The sequence below is a fragment of the Myotis nattereri genome (genome assembly GCF_964212035.1).
Source record: "Myotis nattereri genome assembly, chromosome: 7".
Taxonomy (NCBI): domain Eukaryota; kingdom Metazoa; phylum Chordata; class Mammalia; order Chiroptera; family Vespertilionidae; genus Myotis; species Myotis nattereri.
Genome location: NC_138082.1, coordinates 64,945,186 through 64,965,107, shown reverse-complemented (window position 1 = coordinate 64,965,107; position 19,922 = coordinate 64,945,186). Strand labels below are relative to the sequence as shown.

General features: G+C 36.6%; 2 protein-coding genes across 4 annotated transcripts in view; one reads left to right on the top strand and one right to left on the bottom strand.

Moving 5' to 3' along the window:
- Window positions 1–8,648, top strand: part of ACVR2A (activin A receptor type 2A) — a 100,945-nt gene extending 92,297 nt beyond the window's left edge. For both annotated transcript variants that reach the window (XM_081096410.1, XM_081096409.1), the window contains 3 exons: window positions 1,641–1,779; window positions 5,045–5,175; window positions 6,028–8,648. In XM_081096410.1, the coding sequence (XP_080952536.1) occupies window positions 1,641–1,779; window positions 5,045–5,175; window positions 6,028–6,222 (465 nt within the window). In that variant the 3' untranslated portion in view covers window positions 6,223–8,648. The remainder of the gene's footprint in view (window positions 1–1,640; window positions 1,780–5,044; window positions 5,176–6,027) is intronic.
- Window positions 8,649–12,388: 3,740 nt separating this feature from the next.
- Window positions 12,389–19,922, bottom strand: part of ORC4 (origin recognition complex subunit 4) — a 62,550-nt gene continuing 55,016 nt past the window's right edge. For both annotated transcript variants that reach the window (XM_081096411.1, XM_081096412.1), the window contains 4 exons: window positions 16,223–16,331; window positions 15,454–15,549; window positions 15,302–15,369; window positions 12,389–12,846 (listed from right to left, as the gene is read on the bottom strand). In XM_081096411.1, the coding sequence (XP_080952537.1) occupies window positions 12,658–12,846; window positions 15,302–15,369; window positions 15,454–15,549; window positions 16,223–16,331 (462 nt within the window). In that variant the 3' untranslated portion in view covers window positions 12,389–12,657. The remainder of the gene's footprint in view (window positions 12,847–15,301; window positions 15,370–15,453; window positions 15,550–16,222; window positions 16,332–19,922) is intronic.

Sequence of the window (19,922 nt, the reverse complement as noted above, 5' to 3'; positions counted from 1 at the left end):
TTTTTTTACAAAGCCTAATGACTTAGGCTCTGGTATGATTATTTCTTAATCTTTCAAGTCGTGCAAATTATTTGAACATCTAATTCTCAGCTCTCTTTTCCCCCAGCATATCCTATTAACTTCCAAGAACACAGTTCTCAAATAACCACAACATAACAAATTTTGGCAGTATTGACTAATGATTTAAGAATTTAGTTTGGAGCCATGGTCAGCAGTCATAGTTCTAGAAAGGTTGACAACAAATGTATTTGGGAACAAAGGCAGTTTTGTGGAGAATGTAACTGAGAGGGAGATTGTGCAGGAAGCCTAGGGATTAAACACCTGAGCTTATTGTATGGTTGATTATCATAAGACTAAGTTTGGTGAATAGTTTATTCCTTTGGTACCTCATAACCCCCGTACCCCCTGTTTTTTTAAGAAAAGAATGTGGAACTCATTCATATCTTTTAACACCCTCATAGTTGGGTTACATGATGAGATTAAAATAACTACTTACATCAGTTGTTCCTTGACTTTAGATTTCATGGACCAGAAAATATAAAAATGCATGTTATTACACATTTTATATATTACACAATTGTACCATTGAAATAGTTATTTAAAGTAGAAAAAATATTAAGCTTTCTTTTTCTCTAAAGTATTCTCCTTATTAAATGAATTAAAAACTTGAACTTTTAGGCTCTTAGTAATCTGTTCTTATTATCAGTATATTTGCAGATAATTGTGCAATTCTAGTCTGGAAATCACAGTCACTTAAGGACGGAGCTTTTTGGAAATGCCAGTATTTCCTAGATCTACTGCTCAAGTGAATTGGGATCTACCCAGCTATCACACAGATTTTTAAACATCCATCTAAGAATGTTGTCAAGCACCAAGCAAAGCTAGCTGTACTAGCTTAGTAAGCATTGTTACATTACTAAGAAATACCAAATTGTTAGGGAAAGATAAAGACCTCTGAGACAGAAGTCATGAATAAGTAAACATATAGATTTTGTACAACTAGACTTTAAAAAGTTTATTCATCCTTTTTTTTAGCTAATTCTTTTTACATTTTGTATTTTTATTAGTGTATTATTTTTTAATACAGAAAAAGAGAAACCCTTAAAGTATTTTTTTAAAAAGATACATTTCAAAGTGTGCAAAGGTACAACTCAAAACTATAGTTTTTTTCTCTTTCATCCTTCTCCTCACAATTATTGTTTAGTTTCTTATGATTACTTCCAGAAGAGGGGAAAAATTCTAAGCCTATACTAGCATAATGTTGATATATTTATTAAGTGTACCCAGAAAGGACCTTGGTTTATACTGCTTTGTTCATTGATGTTTCATCCTGCAGTGTTTTTGGAAATCTTTCTAGATTAGCCCATAGATGTACCTCATGTTTTTAAGAGCTGCTTATGCTCCATTTGTTTAATCCGCCCTTACTGATGGATCCTTCTGCTCTTCCCAGTGAGTGTCTTGGCTGTTGCATTACTTGAAATGGAATAAATTCTGCTTGAGCTTGCAGTTTGGCGGTTATAACTTAGTTACCTTATCTGATATTAGGCCACATATGGTTTTGATTATTTTTTACAAAAGTATAATATGTTAGTTCATAAAATTAATGAATGAGTACTATTTGCTTTTAACATCTTTTTCAGGTTGGTACCCGGAGGTATATGGCTCCAGAGGTATTAGAGGGTGCTATAAACTTCCAAAGGGATGCATTTTTGAGGATAGATATGTACGCCATGGGATTAGTCCTGTGGGAACTGGCTTCTCGCTGTACTGCTGCAGATGGTAAGGGAAAAAAATTTTTTTAAAAGATATATATGCCTACTACACATGTATGAAAAGGGATGATTACACTCAAAGGTAATATTTTAAAGTACACATTTTAATTTTTTTTAAAATAGACTCCAGGAGGTGGTAGCTCAGGGAATTCAGGAGGCAGGGGAGAAGAGGGGAGGATATATGGGTCCTTCACCTTGCCAGATGTTTTGCTGGACACTTCACATAGCTTTAGGTTATTTCCTAAAACACCTTTGGAGGTAGTAATTATCTCAGGTTTACACATGAGGAATTTGAGGCTCAAATTTTAAGTAGGAATTAAGTAGTTTGCCTGTTTTAGCCTCAGAGTGGTAAATGGTAAAACCTAGATTTAAAACTGACCCAGATGTAGGGAGAAGGCTGTACTGTTAGTTCATGTGGGTCCTGCCCCAGGTTCTAAGTCAGCTCCTCTCGCCAGAGGAAATGCATGTAGAGTTGGGAGACCTTTGCTACCAGGACATTCAGGCTGAATCTGTCATATACCTGACGAACCAGTCTGTCCTCTGACACATAACTGAGCAGGCGTGTGGATATACCACAGGTTAAATTCTGTCTCCTTAAAGCTTTGAAAGTGTGATCTGATGTAGACATTATTGCGGATGTTTGCCTGCACAGCACCTGGGTTCTAAGGATTCATGTTCTTTGTTCTTGTTAGTGAGGTCATTGTTCACATCCTATAAATACTTGCATTGACTGATTGATAATAAATCTGCATACTCTGTTCCTGGTGTGAGATTTATAGTGCTGTAAGTACTTGGTCTTAGTGCTCTTCGCAAAGCCTCTCTACTCCCTTCAGTTATGTTACAGTTTTTGCATGTGAGAATATAAGGCAAACTTTGTTAAAGTCCCAAACAAATGTAAATTAACTTGATCTGGTGTTTCATATTTAACTTATAATTGCCTAAAAACTTCCTGTGGATTGTCAAAGACCATAGAAAGTGTTGAATATTTTGAAAGGCATAACCAATTTAGCCCATGATTATAAGAATACTTAAATGCTGAGTATCGTAATAGTCTTAGTGCAGGACAGACTACTCTGGTATATGAAACTTGACTTGGGGAGCTGTGCTTTTAAAGGAACTTATTAGAATATGCTCAGGAATGGACAGCCATTCATTCTTCCACACAGGGGATTTGGTCTGGGAGTGGATACAGAACCTAAAAAAGTAGGAAACAGTTTAGATATAATTTAAGTTTGTAGTTCTGTAGGAAGGAGAGTAAGCTGTTCAGTGTATTTGGCTGTAAATGGAAGTACATTTATTATGGGCATTTATGGAAGCAAAAGTAGATTAAATGGCAGATATAATAGGAAAATATATCTCCTAAGAACTTTATTAATATGAACTCTCCAAAGCGAACCATTAGATATGGATACACAGGGCCCCGCCCTTAAGTAATGTACAGTTTCATTAAGGTGGCAGATTTTTTCTGGGACTATTAACTCTAGAGCAGCGGTTCTCAACCTGTGGGCCGCGACCCCTTTGGCGGTCGAGCGACCCTTTAACGGGTCGCCTAAGACCATCCTGCATATCAGATACTTAGGATTCATAACAGTAGCAACATTACAGTTACGAAGTAGCAACGAAAATAATTTTATGGTTGGATCACAACATGAGGAACTGTATTTAAAGGGCCAGAAGGTTGAGAACCACTGCTCTAGAGTAAGGTAAGTGTGGATCATCTAGCCCAGTGCTTGCTACATAGGTATTCAGTAAATATTTTTGGATAAATGTAATACTTGAGAACTAAATGTAAGGAAGTGTTATGGGAGTTTAGATTGAGAAAATTGTTGTTATTGGGAGGAGGATTTACCAGGGAAGTTTTTATGGAAAAGGATGGATGCTCACATTCCTTGGATGCCTGGCATGTGCTGTGAAGTACTGAATTGCAGTCAGGCATTTCTAACCCTTAAGCAGAAACTGGGGCAGAGGACAGTGTGGATATTGCTAAAGTGAGTGCTTTAAAATTTCTTGATATCTAATTGTTGATTCAATTCAGTGACTCTCAAACTAATGTATATACCAAACCCCTCGAGACCTTGTTGATTCAGATTCTGACTAGAGGTCTGGGTTGGGCCTGATATTTATGCGTTACAAGGTGTACCGGGTCAGGCCAGTGCTGCTGCCCTGTGGACCTCACTCTGAGGAGGGGTGGAATAGATGCCTTAGGGTGACAGTGCTGTCACTGCAGGGGTTCCCGGGGAGGCTGTGACCAGGCATCACAAATGCTTACATTTAGAGAGGGTGGGGTTAGCTGCCTTTCTTCATGACTTACTGTTTGACTTAGATTCTTTTCAGGAGAATTTAGTGCATTTAAAGAGCTTGTACAAGGTTTATGTCTATATACAGACATAGCTGGACAATGAAATTGTTGATTAGTGACAGGCTTCTGTCAAGGGGAGAAAGCACAGACTGTAGTCATTCAAATGGATTGAAATGCCAGCTCTACACTTAACAGCTGTATGCCCTTGTGCAAATTAGGGAACTTTTCTCAGCTTCCTTCTTATTTGTAAAATAGATGTAACTCGACCTTCAGTCTGTGAAAGTAAAATGGAAATAATTAATATATGTAAAGTTTCTGATGAGGAGAAAAGTGCATCACATATTTGTTATTAACTCCTGACTGCATTTTCCTGTTTGAGTAGGCCTAAGAAACCAGGAATCACTTATAATGAAGAAATCTTGCTTGTCTGTGAAGGCAACATTCTGAATTGTTGGCAATCCTGTGTGGAGAGTGTTTGTGATTTGAAAAACAATGTATTTTTGTCAGCTCTTGGGGGCAGAGGAGGCAGACTCTGAGGTACAGACCCCTCCCGTGTAGCGTGCTGAGAGTCTGAGCATTTCATAGATTAGAGATGGTTGTAAGAGACTGAACCCAGGCTGTAGCACCACTGTTTACAGCACCACTGATTTGAATTGCAAGAAGAGTAGGTACCCGAGAGCAATTTGCAAATATCAGTGGTTCCCTCTATCCTACATATGCATGGAGATAACCAGTGCTCATATAAGGGTTAAGAAAGCTCCTTACAGTTCTTTGCAAAGTCACATGCCAAGTCAGACCTGACTTCCCCTGAGCTAGAGTTTGGGTCACACTGTGTTTAAGTCTGGTTGAGAGTGCTTCTCTCATTGCAGTATGTAACAGCTGGGAAATGTGATAGTGTTTTAAAGTTTGTTCACTTTGGAAATCAGGAAAATTTGAATTAAAAGATTTTTTCCCCTTTTTATTTACACTTTAGGACCTGTAGATGAGTACATGCTGCCATTTGAGGAGGAAATCGGCCAGCATCCATCTCTTGAAGACATGCAGGAAGTTGTTGTGCATAAAAAAAAGAGGCCCGTTTTAAGAGATTATTGGCAGAAGCATGCTGTAAGTTATGCAGTTAGCTTGTCACATGAAATCCCAATAAAATGCTTTGCAGAGGAATGATTTACATCTCTGCACATTTCTGGAATGATTTCTGGGAGGTGATCTTCATCAGAATACTCTGCTCTAGAAACAAGAAGATTGTGCACTCACAGGGGAGATGATGCAGTCACAGGGCCTTGCGGGCTCTCATCCCTCTGTGGTCCTGTGCAGATGAGCATGTCTCCTGTTTGGGAAAGGAGCTCCTGGCTCTGAGCCAGTCTGCGGATGATGGGGTTAACCCTGCTGATCACCACCTTCCTATATGATGCCATTTAAAAAAAGCGAAACACCCAGTTCTCTCCAAGGGCATTTGCTTTAGCATTTTGATTTGTGGTTGCAAGATTTTCAAATTCTTAAGAATGCTCTGAAACTAGAGACTAGGTGGACACAGGATGGGACAGTATTGTTGTGGTTATTTTGGTCTAGCTATAACCAGGATCATTCTCAAGGACAGTTTTCAAGATAGAAATTGCGAGATAGAAATGTTGATTGTTAATGTAGACCTCCTATAGCCTTGGTCTTAAATCCATTTCAAGGGTTAGCACTGAAATGACTTGGTTTATGAACAATGGATAGCAATTTTTGGAATTGAAAAAATTAATTACCTACTCTGATAATCTCCAGTGCTAAAAAAATTTTCTCTCAGTGCTTTTTATTCTTAATGTTCCTGTGTACATTAGATACTAAAAAGTGAACACTGGCAAATAATAGCAAACTTGGTTAATCTTGACACTTTAATCTACAAAAATAGCAATTTGTTTATGGAAGTTTTACTCTTTTGCCATGGTGTTTGAATATGTTTTTCCTTTCTAGGGAATGGCAATGCTCTGTGAAACGATAGAAGAATGTTGGGATCATGATGCAGAAGCCAGGTTATCAGCTGGATGTGTAGGGGAAAGAATTACTCAGATGCAGAGACTAACAAATATCATTACCACAGAGGACATTGTAACAGTGGTCACAATGGTGACAAATGTTGACTTTCCTCCCAAAGAATCTAGTCTATGATGGTTGCACCATGTGTACACATTGAGAAACGGGACTGTGAACTGGAGCTGCTAAGCTAATGAAACTGCTTACAGTGTATTTTCTGTGTGAAATGAGCAGGAGGTCTCCTGGACGCGTCGAAAAGAAGACCCTCGTTTAAAACTGTGGCTCTGGGAGACTTAGAGCACTGCCTATAGCAGAAACGTGAAAGGACGAGATGAAGAGAAACATTGCAAACTCTATAAACTTTTGAGAAAGTGTACATGAAGAATGTGGCCCTCTCCAAATCAAGGCTCTTTGGACCTGGCTAATCAAGTGTTTGAAACTGACTTCAGATTTCTAATGTCTGTCAGAAGACACTAATTACTTAAATGAACTACTGCTATTTTTTTTTTTTAAATCAGAAACTTTTCATTTCAGATTTTAAAAAAGGGTAACTTGTTTTTATTGCATTTGCTGTTGTGTTTCTATAAATGACTATTGTAATGCCAATATGACACAGCTTGTGAATGTGTAGTGTGCTGCTGTTCTGTGTACATAAACAGTCATCAAAGTGGGGTACAGTAAAGAGGCTTCCAAGCATTACTTTAACCTCCCTCAACAAGGTATACCTCAGTTCCACGGTTGCTAAATTATAATTGAAAACACTAACAAAATTTGAATAATAAATTGATCCATGTTTTGTAACAAGGTATTACAAATTCACTGTGTTATTTAAGAAAAAAAGGTAAGCTATACTTAGTGCCAACAGTAAGTGGCCATTCGTAAAGCAGTGTTTTAGCTTTTCTTGTGCTAGCTTGTAATTTTAGGAAAAAAGTGCTGTTCTTTGAATTGAAAAATGGTGGCATTCCCCCCTCTTCCCATGTTTTAAAGCTTCATCTTATATCCAGTTCCCAAAATATTGCATTTTTACCTAAGTATTTTTTTTTAGGTGTGCTGTGTTTGGGGAATATTTGAAAATTTAAAGCATGATTTAAAATTTTTAAGTGAGCTGTGACACTGGAAAGCTCTTCATTTTTATTCTTTTAAAATAGATTTTTTTCCTATTTATATATGTAAAATTGTAGTGTATTTCTTTTCACCAAACAGTGTGTGGGACATTCTTTATCACTGTTTTAGGATCACCTCAGGAAGTGTCATTACCCAGAATTCCTCACTCTCTGCTTTGAGACTTGTAAGTTTATCACCATATTTCTGCTTGGTGCCATCTTGTCAGAGTAATATTTGATGTCTGTGATATGTAAAGAATTATCCTAGGATAGAGACTAAATTTTAAGCACAGATTTCAGATGTTACCACTTTAAAACAAATCAGGGATAACAAGTTAAACTTATAACTTAAAATATGCAATGACATTTAGAGGTAACCAGTATTGAAAATAGGTCACATATAACCGTCTCCTCCTGCAAATTGCTCTCACAACTGACTCTATTAATTTAAGATAGTTCATTCCTTAACCTTGAGAAGAAAATGGAATTGATGGTAGGCGTCAAAGTGCTTTTCAAAACAGTATACCATTAGAATATCATTGGATTCTTTCTCAAATTATTCAGGCCAAAGTAAAACATTCATTTACTGAATTTCTAGATTACTGACCACCAGTATTACACTATATACTTTTTGTCAGGTCATTTTAAAATCCATACATTAACTTTATAAAATGATTTTTTACATGTCACTGTCAGGCATTCACTGTGAATGTGTTATCTGTAAATGGTTATTTAATCACACAGTACACTACATTTTACATATGATATGCACTTACTCTCTGGGAATAATAAGTTATATTATTTAAAAATAAATAGGTCAACAGACTCTAAGCAGGGAGGGGAAAAAGAGTAATAGCATTGTTGCCCATGTGCCACACACCATCTAGAACATTCTCTTGGTCACATCATGTGCCCAAGTTGTCATGTCATTTTTAGGAATTCCCATTTCAATGTTGAGTTCACCTCTTTAGTTAAAAAAAAGTACTTTGCCTATCAGTTTCTTGATATGGTTTTGCTTTCACTTTGAAACTAATCAAGAAAGGAAAATAATCAGAATGTCCACACATGAAAATTGTTAATCTCCTGAAGACTAATTTACATCTGTTCTAAACATTTAATCCTGATTTTAAAAGTTAAAAATCCAAAACAGGAGGAATATTTGTCTTATGTGGGTACTTAGAGATAAGTTTTATAAGACCAGTTATTCACAAAATAAATTTTTCTCGTTAGAATTTTTTTTTTAGAAATCTGGGTATTGTACTTAACTAGACAATTTTAAAGCTTGTATCCTTTTGAGAATGTTATTAGAGAAACTTTTTATAAGCAGTTACGTAAGAATGTTCTGGTGACTACCTTGTCCTGATTCCCAGTCTCGTTAGAACTTTCTTTTGCAGGGCATTTTCATGTTTGGTTTACAGTCGGGGCAGAGTGGGCAAGTCAACAAAACGTTTGAGCTGGGGATACTAAAAAAAGAAAGATCAAAGAATGAGAAAAAAGACTTTGTTTTGGGGTAAATGGACTCCAATACTTCTTTTCCTCATGTGTATGGTGCTCCTTATGATTTGTCTTGTATTTAGCCTTTCTGATACCCATCGGACTGCTGCTCTAACTTACACTCTTTACCTTGCCCAGATCTTCATCTAAAGAACGCTTTATGATCAACTGCCATAGGACTGATGGCTTAACCGGTATTTGGCTTTATTCGAAGTCAATGCCCTGCACAGCTCTTGTATGTATTTTAGATGCTAGTAAGTTTTCAGCATGTGATGTGTGATTCTTGTTTGAGTGTTTATTATAGATATCTTGTGAATTCTAGAACAGAGACTGTGCCTCATAATTGTTGGTCCCATGAACTATCCTTCATGGTGATGGTTTTGAAAATACAATCAGGAAACAATCCCAACAAATTTGGAATTTAAAATAGAATCATATATCATCAAATTAAAAAAGAATCTCTTCCCCCTTTCCTTATCCCTACATAACAACTGCATTTAAGTAAAATGCAGGTGCTATGGGGAAAACCCCTGGCCAGATGAGTTTGGTGGGATAAAATGATTACTGTTTTAAAAAAAACTGCTTCACCATAGATATTTTCCAGTTTCTCTTTTTTACCTTTCTAAAAAAATTACTTTTTAGGAACATTTGGTATAATGTGCATAAAATTATTTACTGATTTATGGGCAAAATGATACAAGTAGCATTTTGATTGAACATCATTTACCTCAGATATTCAACCAGCAGTACATTTTTTATGCAGTCCAAACCCATATCCTATTTGTTACCTCTCAAAATATTGGAAAGCAATTATTTAGCTTTACTCTGTATTTCTTGTCAGTGTTTTGGGCACAGGTTGTTGTACTACTGTCAAATTGTACTTGCTGTTTTTTCAGCAAGTATTTAACAAAAAGCTAAAAAAAAAAAAAGCCCCATTAAACCCCACCTTGGATAAGTGATTGTTAAATATTGTACAAATAAAATGTATGCTATTCCCATTCCATCCCCAAGTTAAATAAAAAAAAGTGAATATAGTATGATTTGCATATGCAGTTTTTCTTTAGCTATATGTTCTTAAGAGCGGAATAGTAGCTTTGTAATTTATAGTGAGGCTTCCACCTTGAGATTTGCATGAATGGGGATAAGGTGAAAGGAAGGCTTGTCAGTTCCTTTGTTGTCTAAGCAGATTGTATTCCCACTAAAGTATTTATGTTGGTCCTGCCAGTTTTAGGAAGCCAGAGGCTAGCTGGCATTAGGTTTCTTCTTCATATGTTAATAAAAAAAATGTGGCTTAGGAAATAGCCCTCAAAGATATATATTTCCAATTTGTAACCTGTTTACCAAGTGGATGGAAGAATTCTGGTATTTTCACTTTGGGTAATCAGTAATAGGAAGCCAGCTTCCATTTACATATTTAATGTTGCAAAAGTTTTGTTTATAATATTGCTTTTGAAGAAAGGGGGAGTGGAAAAGCCCCACCATGCCACATGGAGTGTTACAGTTCACACTGATTCTCAAGTTTTTAGGGTAAAGGCAAAGGAAGGGACAACACTTAGGTTATGTTGGTTTGCAAGAACCTGCATTGTCTTCTAAACTACATGAAAATGGGAACAATGGTGAAATCTACAGGAATATTGGAATTGTTTTCCACAGTATGTTCTGCAAAACACTGACTTATCTTTATCAGGAAGCTAATACAGTATACACTTAATATATATAGCATTATGACACAGTAAGTTTGCAAAACAGGTTTTCATTCCTCAGAGCCATTCACATGCATGTGCACATGAATTGGAAAGTATTTCTTTAATTAAAACATGAGGCCCGGTATGTGAAATTTGTGTGCAGGTGGGGGGGGGGGGGGGGGTGAAGGGAGCCCCTCAGCCCAGCCTGTGCCCTCTCCAGGGAGCAGGTCTAAGCCAGCAGTTGGACATCCCTCTCGCAGTCAGGGAGCCCTTGCTCCTTACTGCTCAGCTTGCTGCTCCTTACCGCTGCTGCGGAGGCGGTAGGGGCTCCCGCCACCACCACTGCGCCACCAGCTGTGAACCCGGCTCCTGCATTGAGCATCTGCCCCCTGGTGGTCAGTGTGTGTCATAGTAAACCGGTTGTTCTGGTCCTTCCGCCATAACAGGTTGCTTAGGCTTTTATTATATAGATTTGTTTTATAAGAACCTGTTTTTGTTAGGGCACCTGGTGGGGAGTCATGGGTAAAAACTGCACTGAATTCTTCTTCCACACCTGGTTTGCAATCTGATGACTTAAGAAGGGGATGGCTTGCTTTCTGTTTCACTGAGTATGAAAACCCACCTTGCTGCTTAGTTTTTTAATCTGTATACTTGCATGCTGATGGATCTAATGTAGCTCATATGTACCAGGGAGGCAGAGGAGGGAGGGCTCTTAGTCTATTAGTGGTATTTAGCCTAATAAAAATTTATAAACCTCAAGTCAGTTCTCCAAGTATTTATACAGTCAGTGCCTTAAAATAGTTTAGAAAAATTTTTAAAGGGTCAATTTTAGCTCAAGTGTAAAATGAAATCTTTGCTTCTAGCAATAGTGAAGCTATTATGTTGGCAAAGCATCCCTTAAAAATCTAGAGTATTGCACAGAAATAGTATGTAAGCCTTAGATTTAATTTAGTGAGACTGCTGAAAAGCAAGTGATAGTGATCTGAAGACTTAGCCAGGGGCAGGGCATGACTGGCTAAGTGTGTAGAACAATAGGTTGTAACTATTGAAGAACTACTAGAGCTACTTTTATTACACAAAGGTATTTATGTTCTATGTCCAACACTTCTTAAAAACCAGATAAATCATTTCCTGGAGTATTCTTTAAAAAACACATGGTAAGAAACCTTTGCTGGATTTCACACCTTAATAGCAGGGACTTTGATGTCAAACCCGATTTAAGCCAGGCTCTGATATCGTTCTCTAACTGTGACTGAACACTGCCACAGCTGTGCTAGGTTTTTCATCTGCAGGTAACGGCACTGAAACATCCTATCGTCTTCGACAGTTGCAAGTATTACAAACTGCACAAGATTATGGACAGTGCCTTCTGTAAACCTTCCATGAAAACAATAGGCAATCAAATAATCCTGAATAAATGAAGTCACTAACACTTAACGAATGCTTATTATATTCCACTTTAAATATATGGCTGTATTAGCTTGCGGATTCCTGAATTTATAAGGTGATCCTTTGGCTGACAGTTCCACATTGCTCTTGCGATTTACTTTTAGATATAGATAACACTGCCAAACAGTCCCCAGTCTTTGTGAAAGTGATTTTTCAGGAATTTTGTAAAGTACCTGTTTAAAAACATAAATTCTGATCATTTTGGACTAGAATAGGCCCAAGGATCTGCATTTAAGAACACCCTTCAACTCTTCAAGGGATTCTTCTGTAGGTAGTATAAAGTACCACAGTCGGAGAAGTCTGCAGGAAAATGTCCAAACTTTTGGCCTTTTACTTCTGTGTGAAGCATCTTCTAGCCAAACTGGCCAGGCTCCTGAACTAGACCTGGGTGCAGGATGAAATAGAATCCAACATTTCCATGGTACAGAAAAAAATTAAAAAAGTTACTCTACATCTCAATGCTTGCTGTTGTTTCTTTAATGCTTTCTTTAATGTTGATAAAAACACTGGCTGCTAGACTGAAATGAAGATTTCAAATGTAACACAAAAATACTTCATAACTGTTAAGTATATGGTTCAATATCTAAGAAATAGTCACATTTATTTTAACTTCTACTTCAACATAGTCTAAATTACAGGAATTATAAATCACGTAACTGCTTATGATTTAAAGGCATGACACAGCCAAGAATACTACCTGTGTAACAGTTCCCCATAAATACAAAAATACATGTCTATAAATATAAAAAATGTATTAACACATCTTATTAAAGGACAATAGCTTTTAGTTCTTTAGAGAAGTCTGCCTGAAACTACATTACTGAAGCCATGGGTTATATTTATAACCAGCTTAGTGAGGATGTTGCCCACTGCCTAACATCTGTAGGACAGTTGGGGTATTTCTGCAAAGCATTCATAATTTGAGTATTATCCAAAAGTAGTTTCATCAGCTGGTACTCTCTCTGTGCATTTACTGAAGTTCTTTCCACGGGCCTTATTAATTCTAACTGTTGTAAGTGTTCAAAAGCCTGAAAGATGAAAAAAAATAGTTTAGGTTCATTAGAGGAACAACCCAGAGCACAGTGCAGGATTCTGACCAGTTGTGGAATAGAATGCCAGAAAACAAAACTCAATAGAAATCAGTAAGGTTCAAAAACAACACTGCATCAACTTCGTAAAAACTTGTAGATCAGGTGAAGCAGCACCAATATATAGTTACCTGTCACTATATTGTTGAATGTAAACAGGACACATTTTAATCCAGTCTGCACACCATGATTTTTCCTAATCTCATTTTTTGTTTCTGATCTTATTCTATATCATATTTCCTACTAGTGATGAAATTAATGAAGGGTTTCCAACTCAGATCCACAAAGCCCATTATTTTTTGACTTAAAATTACTCTAATTTGCACTCACATTTTGTTTGTACCTTTGTAAGACTGCTGTCTAAGTTTAATGCAGCTGAGAGGAAAGAGCCCTAGGAGCACAGCAAGCCTGTCAGCTGACCTTGTGACTCAGCAAAGGACCACAATGGAAGAGAGGGGCCAGCTCCTGTTCCCTAAGGAGTCTGGTCCATCTTCCCCACCTTAATAGGGCTCTCTTCTGTTTCCTCTTACCACACATATTATGTCTTTTTTAACCCTGATGATTATTTTAGGTATTTTATTAGGTTATGAAAACTGAAAAAACATCCATTAAATCATGACATACTAAATGTAAATACTAACATTACAATCAATTCCTGAGCTTTCTATTCCTACAGCTTTATTGTGAAAAATATTAGAACATATTCTCTATGTATCATAAAAATTCTTCTGATGAAATAGCTCAGATACCACTTCTGAAAATGAGAAAAATACAAAAGGCTGGGGCTGAATAAAATTAAGGAGATTTCAAATATTTATAGGCAGCAAAAATGTTTGTTTTTTAAATGTAGAAACTCCTAAGAATGTAAATGCTCAGGTACCTTTTTCCATTCACAACTCCCAGAAGCCATGACTATCAGACAGACATGGGTATTAGGAAGGGGGAGAAAACCCACCTGCACTGTGCTAGATACGCTTTCTGTTGTGAAGAAATGGCAATGCCCCAACACTTTTTGGTTGCTACAAGAAATAAAATTCTGACTACATAGGTCTACAGGGGATGCTAAGGGATGTATGGGTCCATTGCTTTAAAACAAAAGTTTTTTTCTCATAAAGTCCTCTAGAGCTGTGGTGTCCAATAAGGTAATCATAGGGCTGTTAAGCATTTGAAATGTGGGACTCGATTTTTAATTTTATTTCATTTTCATTAAGTTGAATTTAAAAACGGATGCCTGAGTCAATAAAAAAATTATGTTTAGAACAATTTCAATATGTAAATATTTTTTTGTAAAATATATTTTTATTGATTTCAGAGAGGAAGTGAGGGGAGAGAGAAATATTAATGATGAGAGAGAATCATTGATCAGTTGCCTCCTGCAGGCTCCCTACTAGGGCTGGAGTCCGCAACCTGGGCATGTGCCCTGACAGGGAATCCAACTGTGACCTCCTGGTTCATAGGTCGATGGTCAACCACTGAGCAACACCGCCTGGGCTACATCTACTTCTTTAGCTAAAAATTTTATGGAATCTAAAGAGTATTTCCAATGAATATTTAGGGACTATTCTGGTATATTAGGTTAAATAAAATTTATCATTAAAATAAACTTCACTTTATTTTTTGTTGCTACTAGAAAATTGATAATTATATTAATATGGCTCACATATTTTTAGTGGGTAATACATATTACACAAGAATAAAGTTTCTCAAGTTTTAAAACCCTTGTGTCACCTAACCCCTAATAAAGCCTTCTCTATATGCTTTCACCAGCCAGTGAGATTTCGCCTGTTGGTTTCTTAATGGCTCATGTCAGCATTTTTGTAGCTTTTTACTACTAAAATTATAGAGCCGAGCCAAACCTTGAGTATAAAGGGACAGGGCTGTATCAATGTATTTCACAGACTATAATAATGTTTCTTTTCAGGATGTAAGTGTTAGGAACAGACAGTAGAGGGCAGTATACTCCCACAAACCAAAACACCTGGCTGCTAAATTTGTGCAACTATGATATATAGTTAGGCCTTGAACAATGCTGGGGGTTAGGGGTGCCAACAACCCTCCACACCCAGTCAAAAATCCCCATATAATTTTGTCTCTCCCAAAACTTTACTACTAGGCTACTGTGGACTGGAAGCCTTACCAATAACAAACAGTTGATTGACACATATTTTGTATGTCATATAGATTATATACTATATTCTTACAATAAAGGAAGCTAGAACAAAGAAAATTTTAAGAAAATTATAGCAAAGAGAAAATACATTTACAATACTTACTGAAAAAAAATTCATGTATAAGTGGACACTGTTTAAACACCCAGGTTGTTCAAGGGTCAACTAGACAATCAAATTGGATATAAAAATATACCAGCCTGCAGAAAAATAACAGTGAATCTTACCTTCATGACAACAGGTTTCTCAAAATTATAGACAGAATGGGCTTTCCTTTGAACAAACTTCTGAAACTCTGGACAGAAAACAATGACAAAGTCAGTATCTTCAATAAGCAGTGGGGTAGAGTCAGAAAGAAACTACCCAAGTCTTATCTCACCATTATAGACCATTTGAAAATTAAAGGGCTCCTCTTCATAGATGTCATTTAAATGTTTCATTGCTATTATAAGACAGATTTCCAAGACTGACAGACCTATAGTAAAAGGGAAACAAACTATAAGTTATAGTTTACTTACTGATACATAAGACTGAAATAACTGTCCCTCAAACAAAATGATGAAGGGAAAGGGTGGAAAGGGGTCAAAACCCCCCAGGACCAAACGTGTTTCAGTAACTGCCATCTATATTATCTTAAGCAAATTACTCAACTTCCCTGAGCTTAGTTTTCATATCAACAGAATAGGGATCTTCCTAACTTACGGAGATGTTAGAAGAATTAAGCACGTACCATATGGCCCACAGTAAACAAACTGTGCAATCATATGTAACTTTAAGTCACACAGGGCTCTTGATTATTCAAAGAATCCTTAAATCCCAAGAAATTATATCTAAATTCTTTTTCCTAAAGAGATGGCTCATTAGATTCTCAAAAGTGACAGTAAACCCCTAAATGGCTAAAAGCCCATGCTCTTCGTTAGCACTTGGTGCAGTAAATACAGTGTTAGCTGAATTTCCGATGTGGCAAGGGAGGCAGTGTCAGTTTTCAGGGACTTTAAATGGGAGTGACAACACCTTACAAAGGGCCGAGTTAAAGGCAGTGTGGATATAAAAGTAGTCTGTGTATAAAGCACTATGCCCAAGGTTAATTATGAAATGCACTCCATTAAACAAACCTATAAAAATTATTAATCAGATAGGTTTCTCACCATGTACAATATTTGCTTTAGAGTCCATGCTACACAGCTGGTTTGCCTCCATCAAATCTGCTGCAGTGATAAATGGGTGTGATGTGGTTACACGACTTAAAGCAAGCATCTAGGAAAATGGGGATCAGAAAAACAATTACATCTTTACTTGGGAAATGTGGCGGTATTACTGAACAACCCTTTTTAATTTGGAGAGTCTACTCTTATGAGAGTAAATATTAATGCTTGGGAAAAGTATTCTCTCATATTTAGCTGTACTAAAATTTAGTATTTAAATTCATATGCCATATAACTATAAATGTAAAGCATAAAAAAGTTTTGCTGCTCTCTCTACTCCTTCCTACTTGCATATCTTACTTACAACTCCTCAAAGGAAAAACATTTAAAAAGGAGGAGGGCAAGCAGAGAGACCCAAAATAAGTAAAATACAACTTAAAGCCCCACACCATCCAAACTAAAAGGCAGATGTGTGACTTGTGCATAACTTTCTAACCACCAAATCTGCCAGTCCAGGTCAGGGTTAAGTAATAGAAAGAAGTTAGCTACCATATGTTCAATTGCTCAAAAAGGAAAAAGATAAAAACCAAAATTACACTCAGAAATAGCTTTCCTTGAAAGCAGAGCCCACTTTATTTGAACTTCATTCCCCTGCTTCATTCCCTTTCTCTTACCTGTCCTTTTACATTTTACAATTAAATATTTTTGACACACAAAAAGGCAAGAGAATAATATAATCAATAACCACTACCACTTCCTTAGCTTATGAAATATGACCCTACGCAGTTGAAGCCCCTGTCTCTTTCCTTGGTTGAACTCTCTTCTCCTTTGTATACAAAACCAAAAATGCACATTTTAAAAAAAAATGTATTATTTTTATGGATTTCAGAGGGGGCCAGAGAATCATTGATTAGCTGCCTCCTGCACGCCCCCACTGGGGATGTGCCCTGACCAGGAATTGAATCATGATGCTTAACCACTGAGGCACACTGGCCAGGCATAAATAAAAATGCACATCTCCTACTACCTATGTACTTCTACCTATGCATGGTTTCCTAGACTATACAGAGTAATTTTTAAATTTATATAAATATCATATTGTACTGTTGCAACTCTCTCTCCATTGAACATTTATCATGAGAATTTATCCACATCAAGTTGTCAAGTCTAGTTTATTTATTTTTTCCAGTTGTATTGTATTGCTCTGCAATTTAATTATTATTTTTTTATTGATGAACACCTCTCATTTCTTTTGCAATTATGAATAAGGCTGCAATAAAAAACCTTTCTATGCCTTCTTGTGCTTCTGAGTTACTATAGATATCTAATTCGCCAAATTGTTTTCCAAAGTCCCTGTACATATTCACACTATCAGCAGCAACGCATTTCTACAGTCACAGACACCACACCATCAGATATAAATTTTTGACACCTACCAGTTGGCAGGAAAAAAAGGTTTAACTCTAGTGTTTAATTATGCAAAGTTTAAATTGTACCGTTTCCCTGAATACTGGAGAGGTAATGCATCTTTGTATATTACAGGGCATGTGGGATTCTACATTGCTAAATGGCTTGCTCGTACTCTTAGCTCATTCCTTTACTGATTACTATAAAAGCTCTTTATTTATTATGGATAGTATTGATGATTAGATGCATTGCATACACCCTCTCCCAATCAGCTTTTTTTTTTTTTTTTTTTTTTTTAAATCTCCATCCTGGCCAGTCTACATTTAAAAGTTAAATGTAGTTAAACTTTATCCATCTGTTTTTTTATGGCTTGAAATTTGCATATTTTATCTAAGAAATATCTCCCTACCTCCAGATTACAAATATATTCTCTTACATTTTTTATAAACTTTTTAAACTTTTTGTACAGACATCTAGGTTTATCAACCTGGAATTTACTTTTGGATATGCAATGAAGGTGTTTCTTTTTTTTTCTTTCTATGTATAACTCCTGATTTTGTTGTGGTGGTTGCTGAAAAATTATCCAAACTATAATTAATTTCAGTCAAGTCATTCCCTCTTCTTTATAATTTCCACCAATTCCAAACTTTTCTTACACATGAAAAGCTGAAACAAAAATCAAGCCATTACCCCGAATGAGAAGTGTAACAGAAAACCGGAAAAATATTTGTTCACGCTGACAATTTTAAGGCAGAGAGATTTTATCATAATGAGAAGTGTGTATATGAATAGTTATGTTGCATGTATGTGTGGTGTGTGTATTCTCTATGTAAAGTAAGTTAATAAAGTCTAATTTTCATATACAAATAATTAAAAATACTACTCTAAAAATTCTTAATCCCAAAATTACTTTGTAAGAAAGACAGTTGTTAATGAAAATGGCAAGATGGGAGGGGGATTTCTAATGAGAAAGTATATACAAAAAAAGCTCTTAAATTTCCTCACCAAAAGCAGAAATGGGAAAGGAGAATCTGTAAACAAACACAGCAGAACCATATAGTAAAGCAGGATACAAGCTTGAAGCCAGACACCTTGGCTTTGGGTAGAGTTTGCCATCTACTACCCGTGTGACCTGGGGCAAGATAATTAACCATGCCCTGGCTGTTTTGACTCAGTGGAGAGAGTGTCAGCCTGTGAACCGAAGGGTCCTGGGTTTGATTCTGGTCAAGGGCACATGCCTAGGTTGCAGGCTCCATCCCCAGTAGGGGGCGTGCAGGAGGCAGCCAATCAATGATTCTCATCACTGAAGTTTCTCTCTTTCTCTATCTCTTTCTCTCTCTCCCCCCCCCCTTCCTCTCTGAAATCAAAAACTTATTTTTTTTAAAAATGATATTGCATCATAAGAAGCCTCATTTTCTTAAAAAATAAAGAGAAAAATATCCAAAGGTAAAATATAGACATAATCTGCCCAAGCTGGATTGCTCAGTGGATAGAGCTTTGGCCTGTGGACTGAAGTCCCAGGTTCGATTCCAGTCAAGGGCACGAACCTCAATTGCAGGCTCCTCCCCGGCCTGGGCCCTGGTCAGGGCATGTGCAGGAAACAACCAATTGATGTGTTTCTCTCACACTGGTATTCCTCTCTGTCTTTCCCTCTCTCTTCCACTCCCTCTAAAAATCAATGGGAAAATATCCTCCAGTGAGGATTAAAAAAAAGAAAAATAGACATAATGTTGGTAAAGCAACTATACAGTTCCCAGCTCAAGTGCTATTTAATAAATGATATCAATTATTATAATAAATGAAAGTGACCAAGAAGAAATTCATGAAACAAAATTAGTTTTTACTTGAAAGATATTTGCCACAGATAATTTTCTAGAAACATTAGGCTAATGTCAAATACTCTTAATAAAGGAAGAGCTTTCATTTTCAGAATAAAGTACTTCTTCGTTGATAATGTTTAAGCTTAAAAGATATTATTACTTTGTTTAAGACCATAACAGATGGGATTTATTCCAGATATGCAAAGCTAGTTCAACATTCAGAAGTCAAGCAGTGCAACCCAACACTGCACAGGCTAAAGAAGAAAAATCATAGATCATATTCATTGATAGAGTAAGCATTTGACAAATCCAGCATCCATTTATAATAAACTATCAACAAGTTAAGAACAGATGGGAATTACCGTAACTTGATAACAAATGTATAAACCATCTATAGCTTCCTTATACTTAACAGTGAAAGGCTGAATGCTTTTCTCCCAAGATAGGAAACAAGGCAAAGATGTCCATCCTCTCAC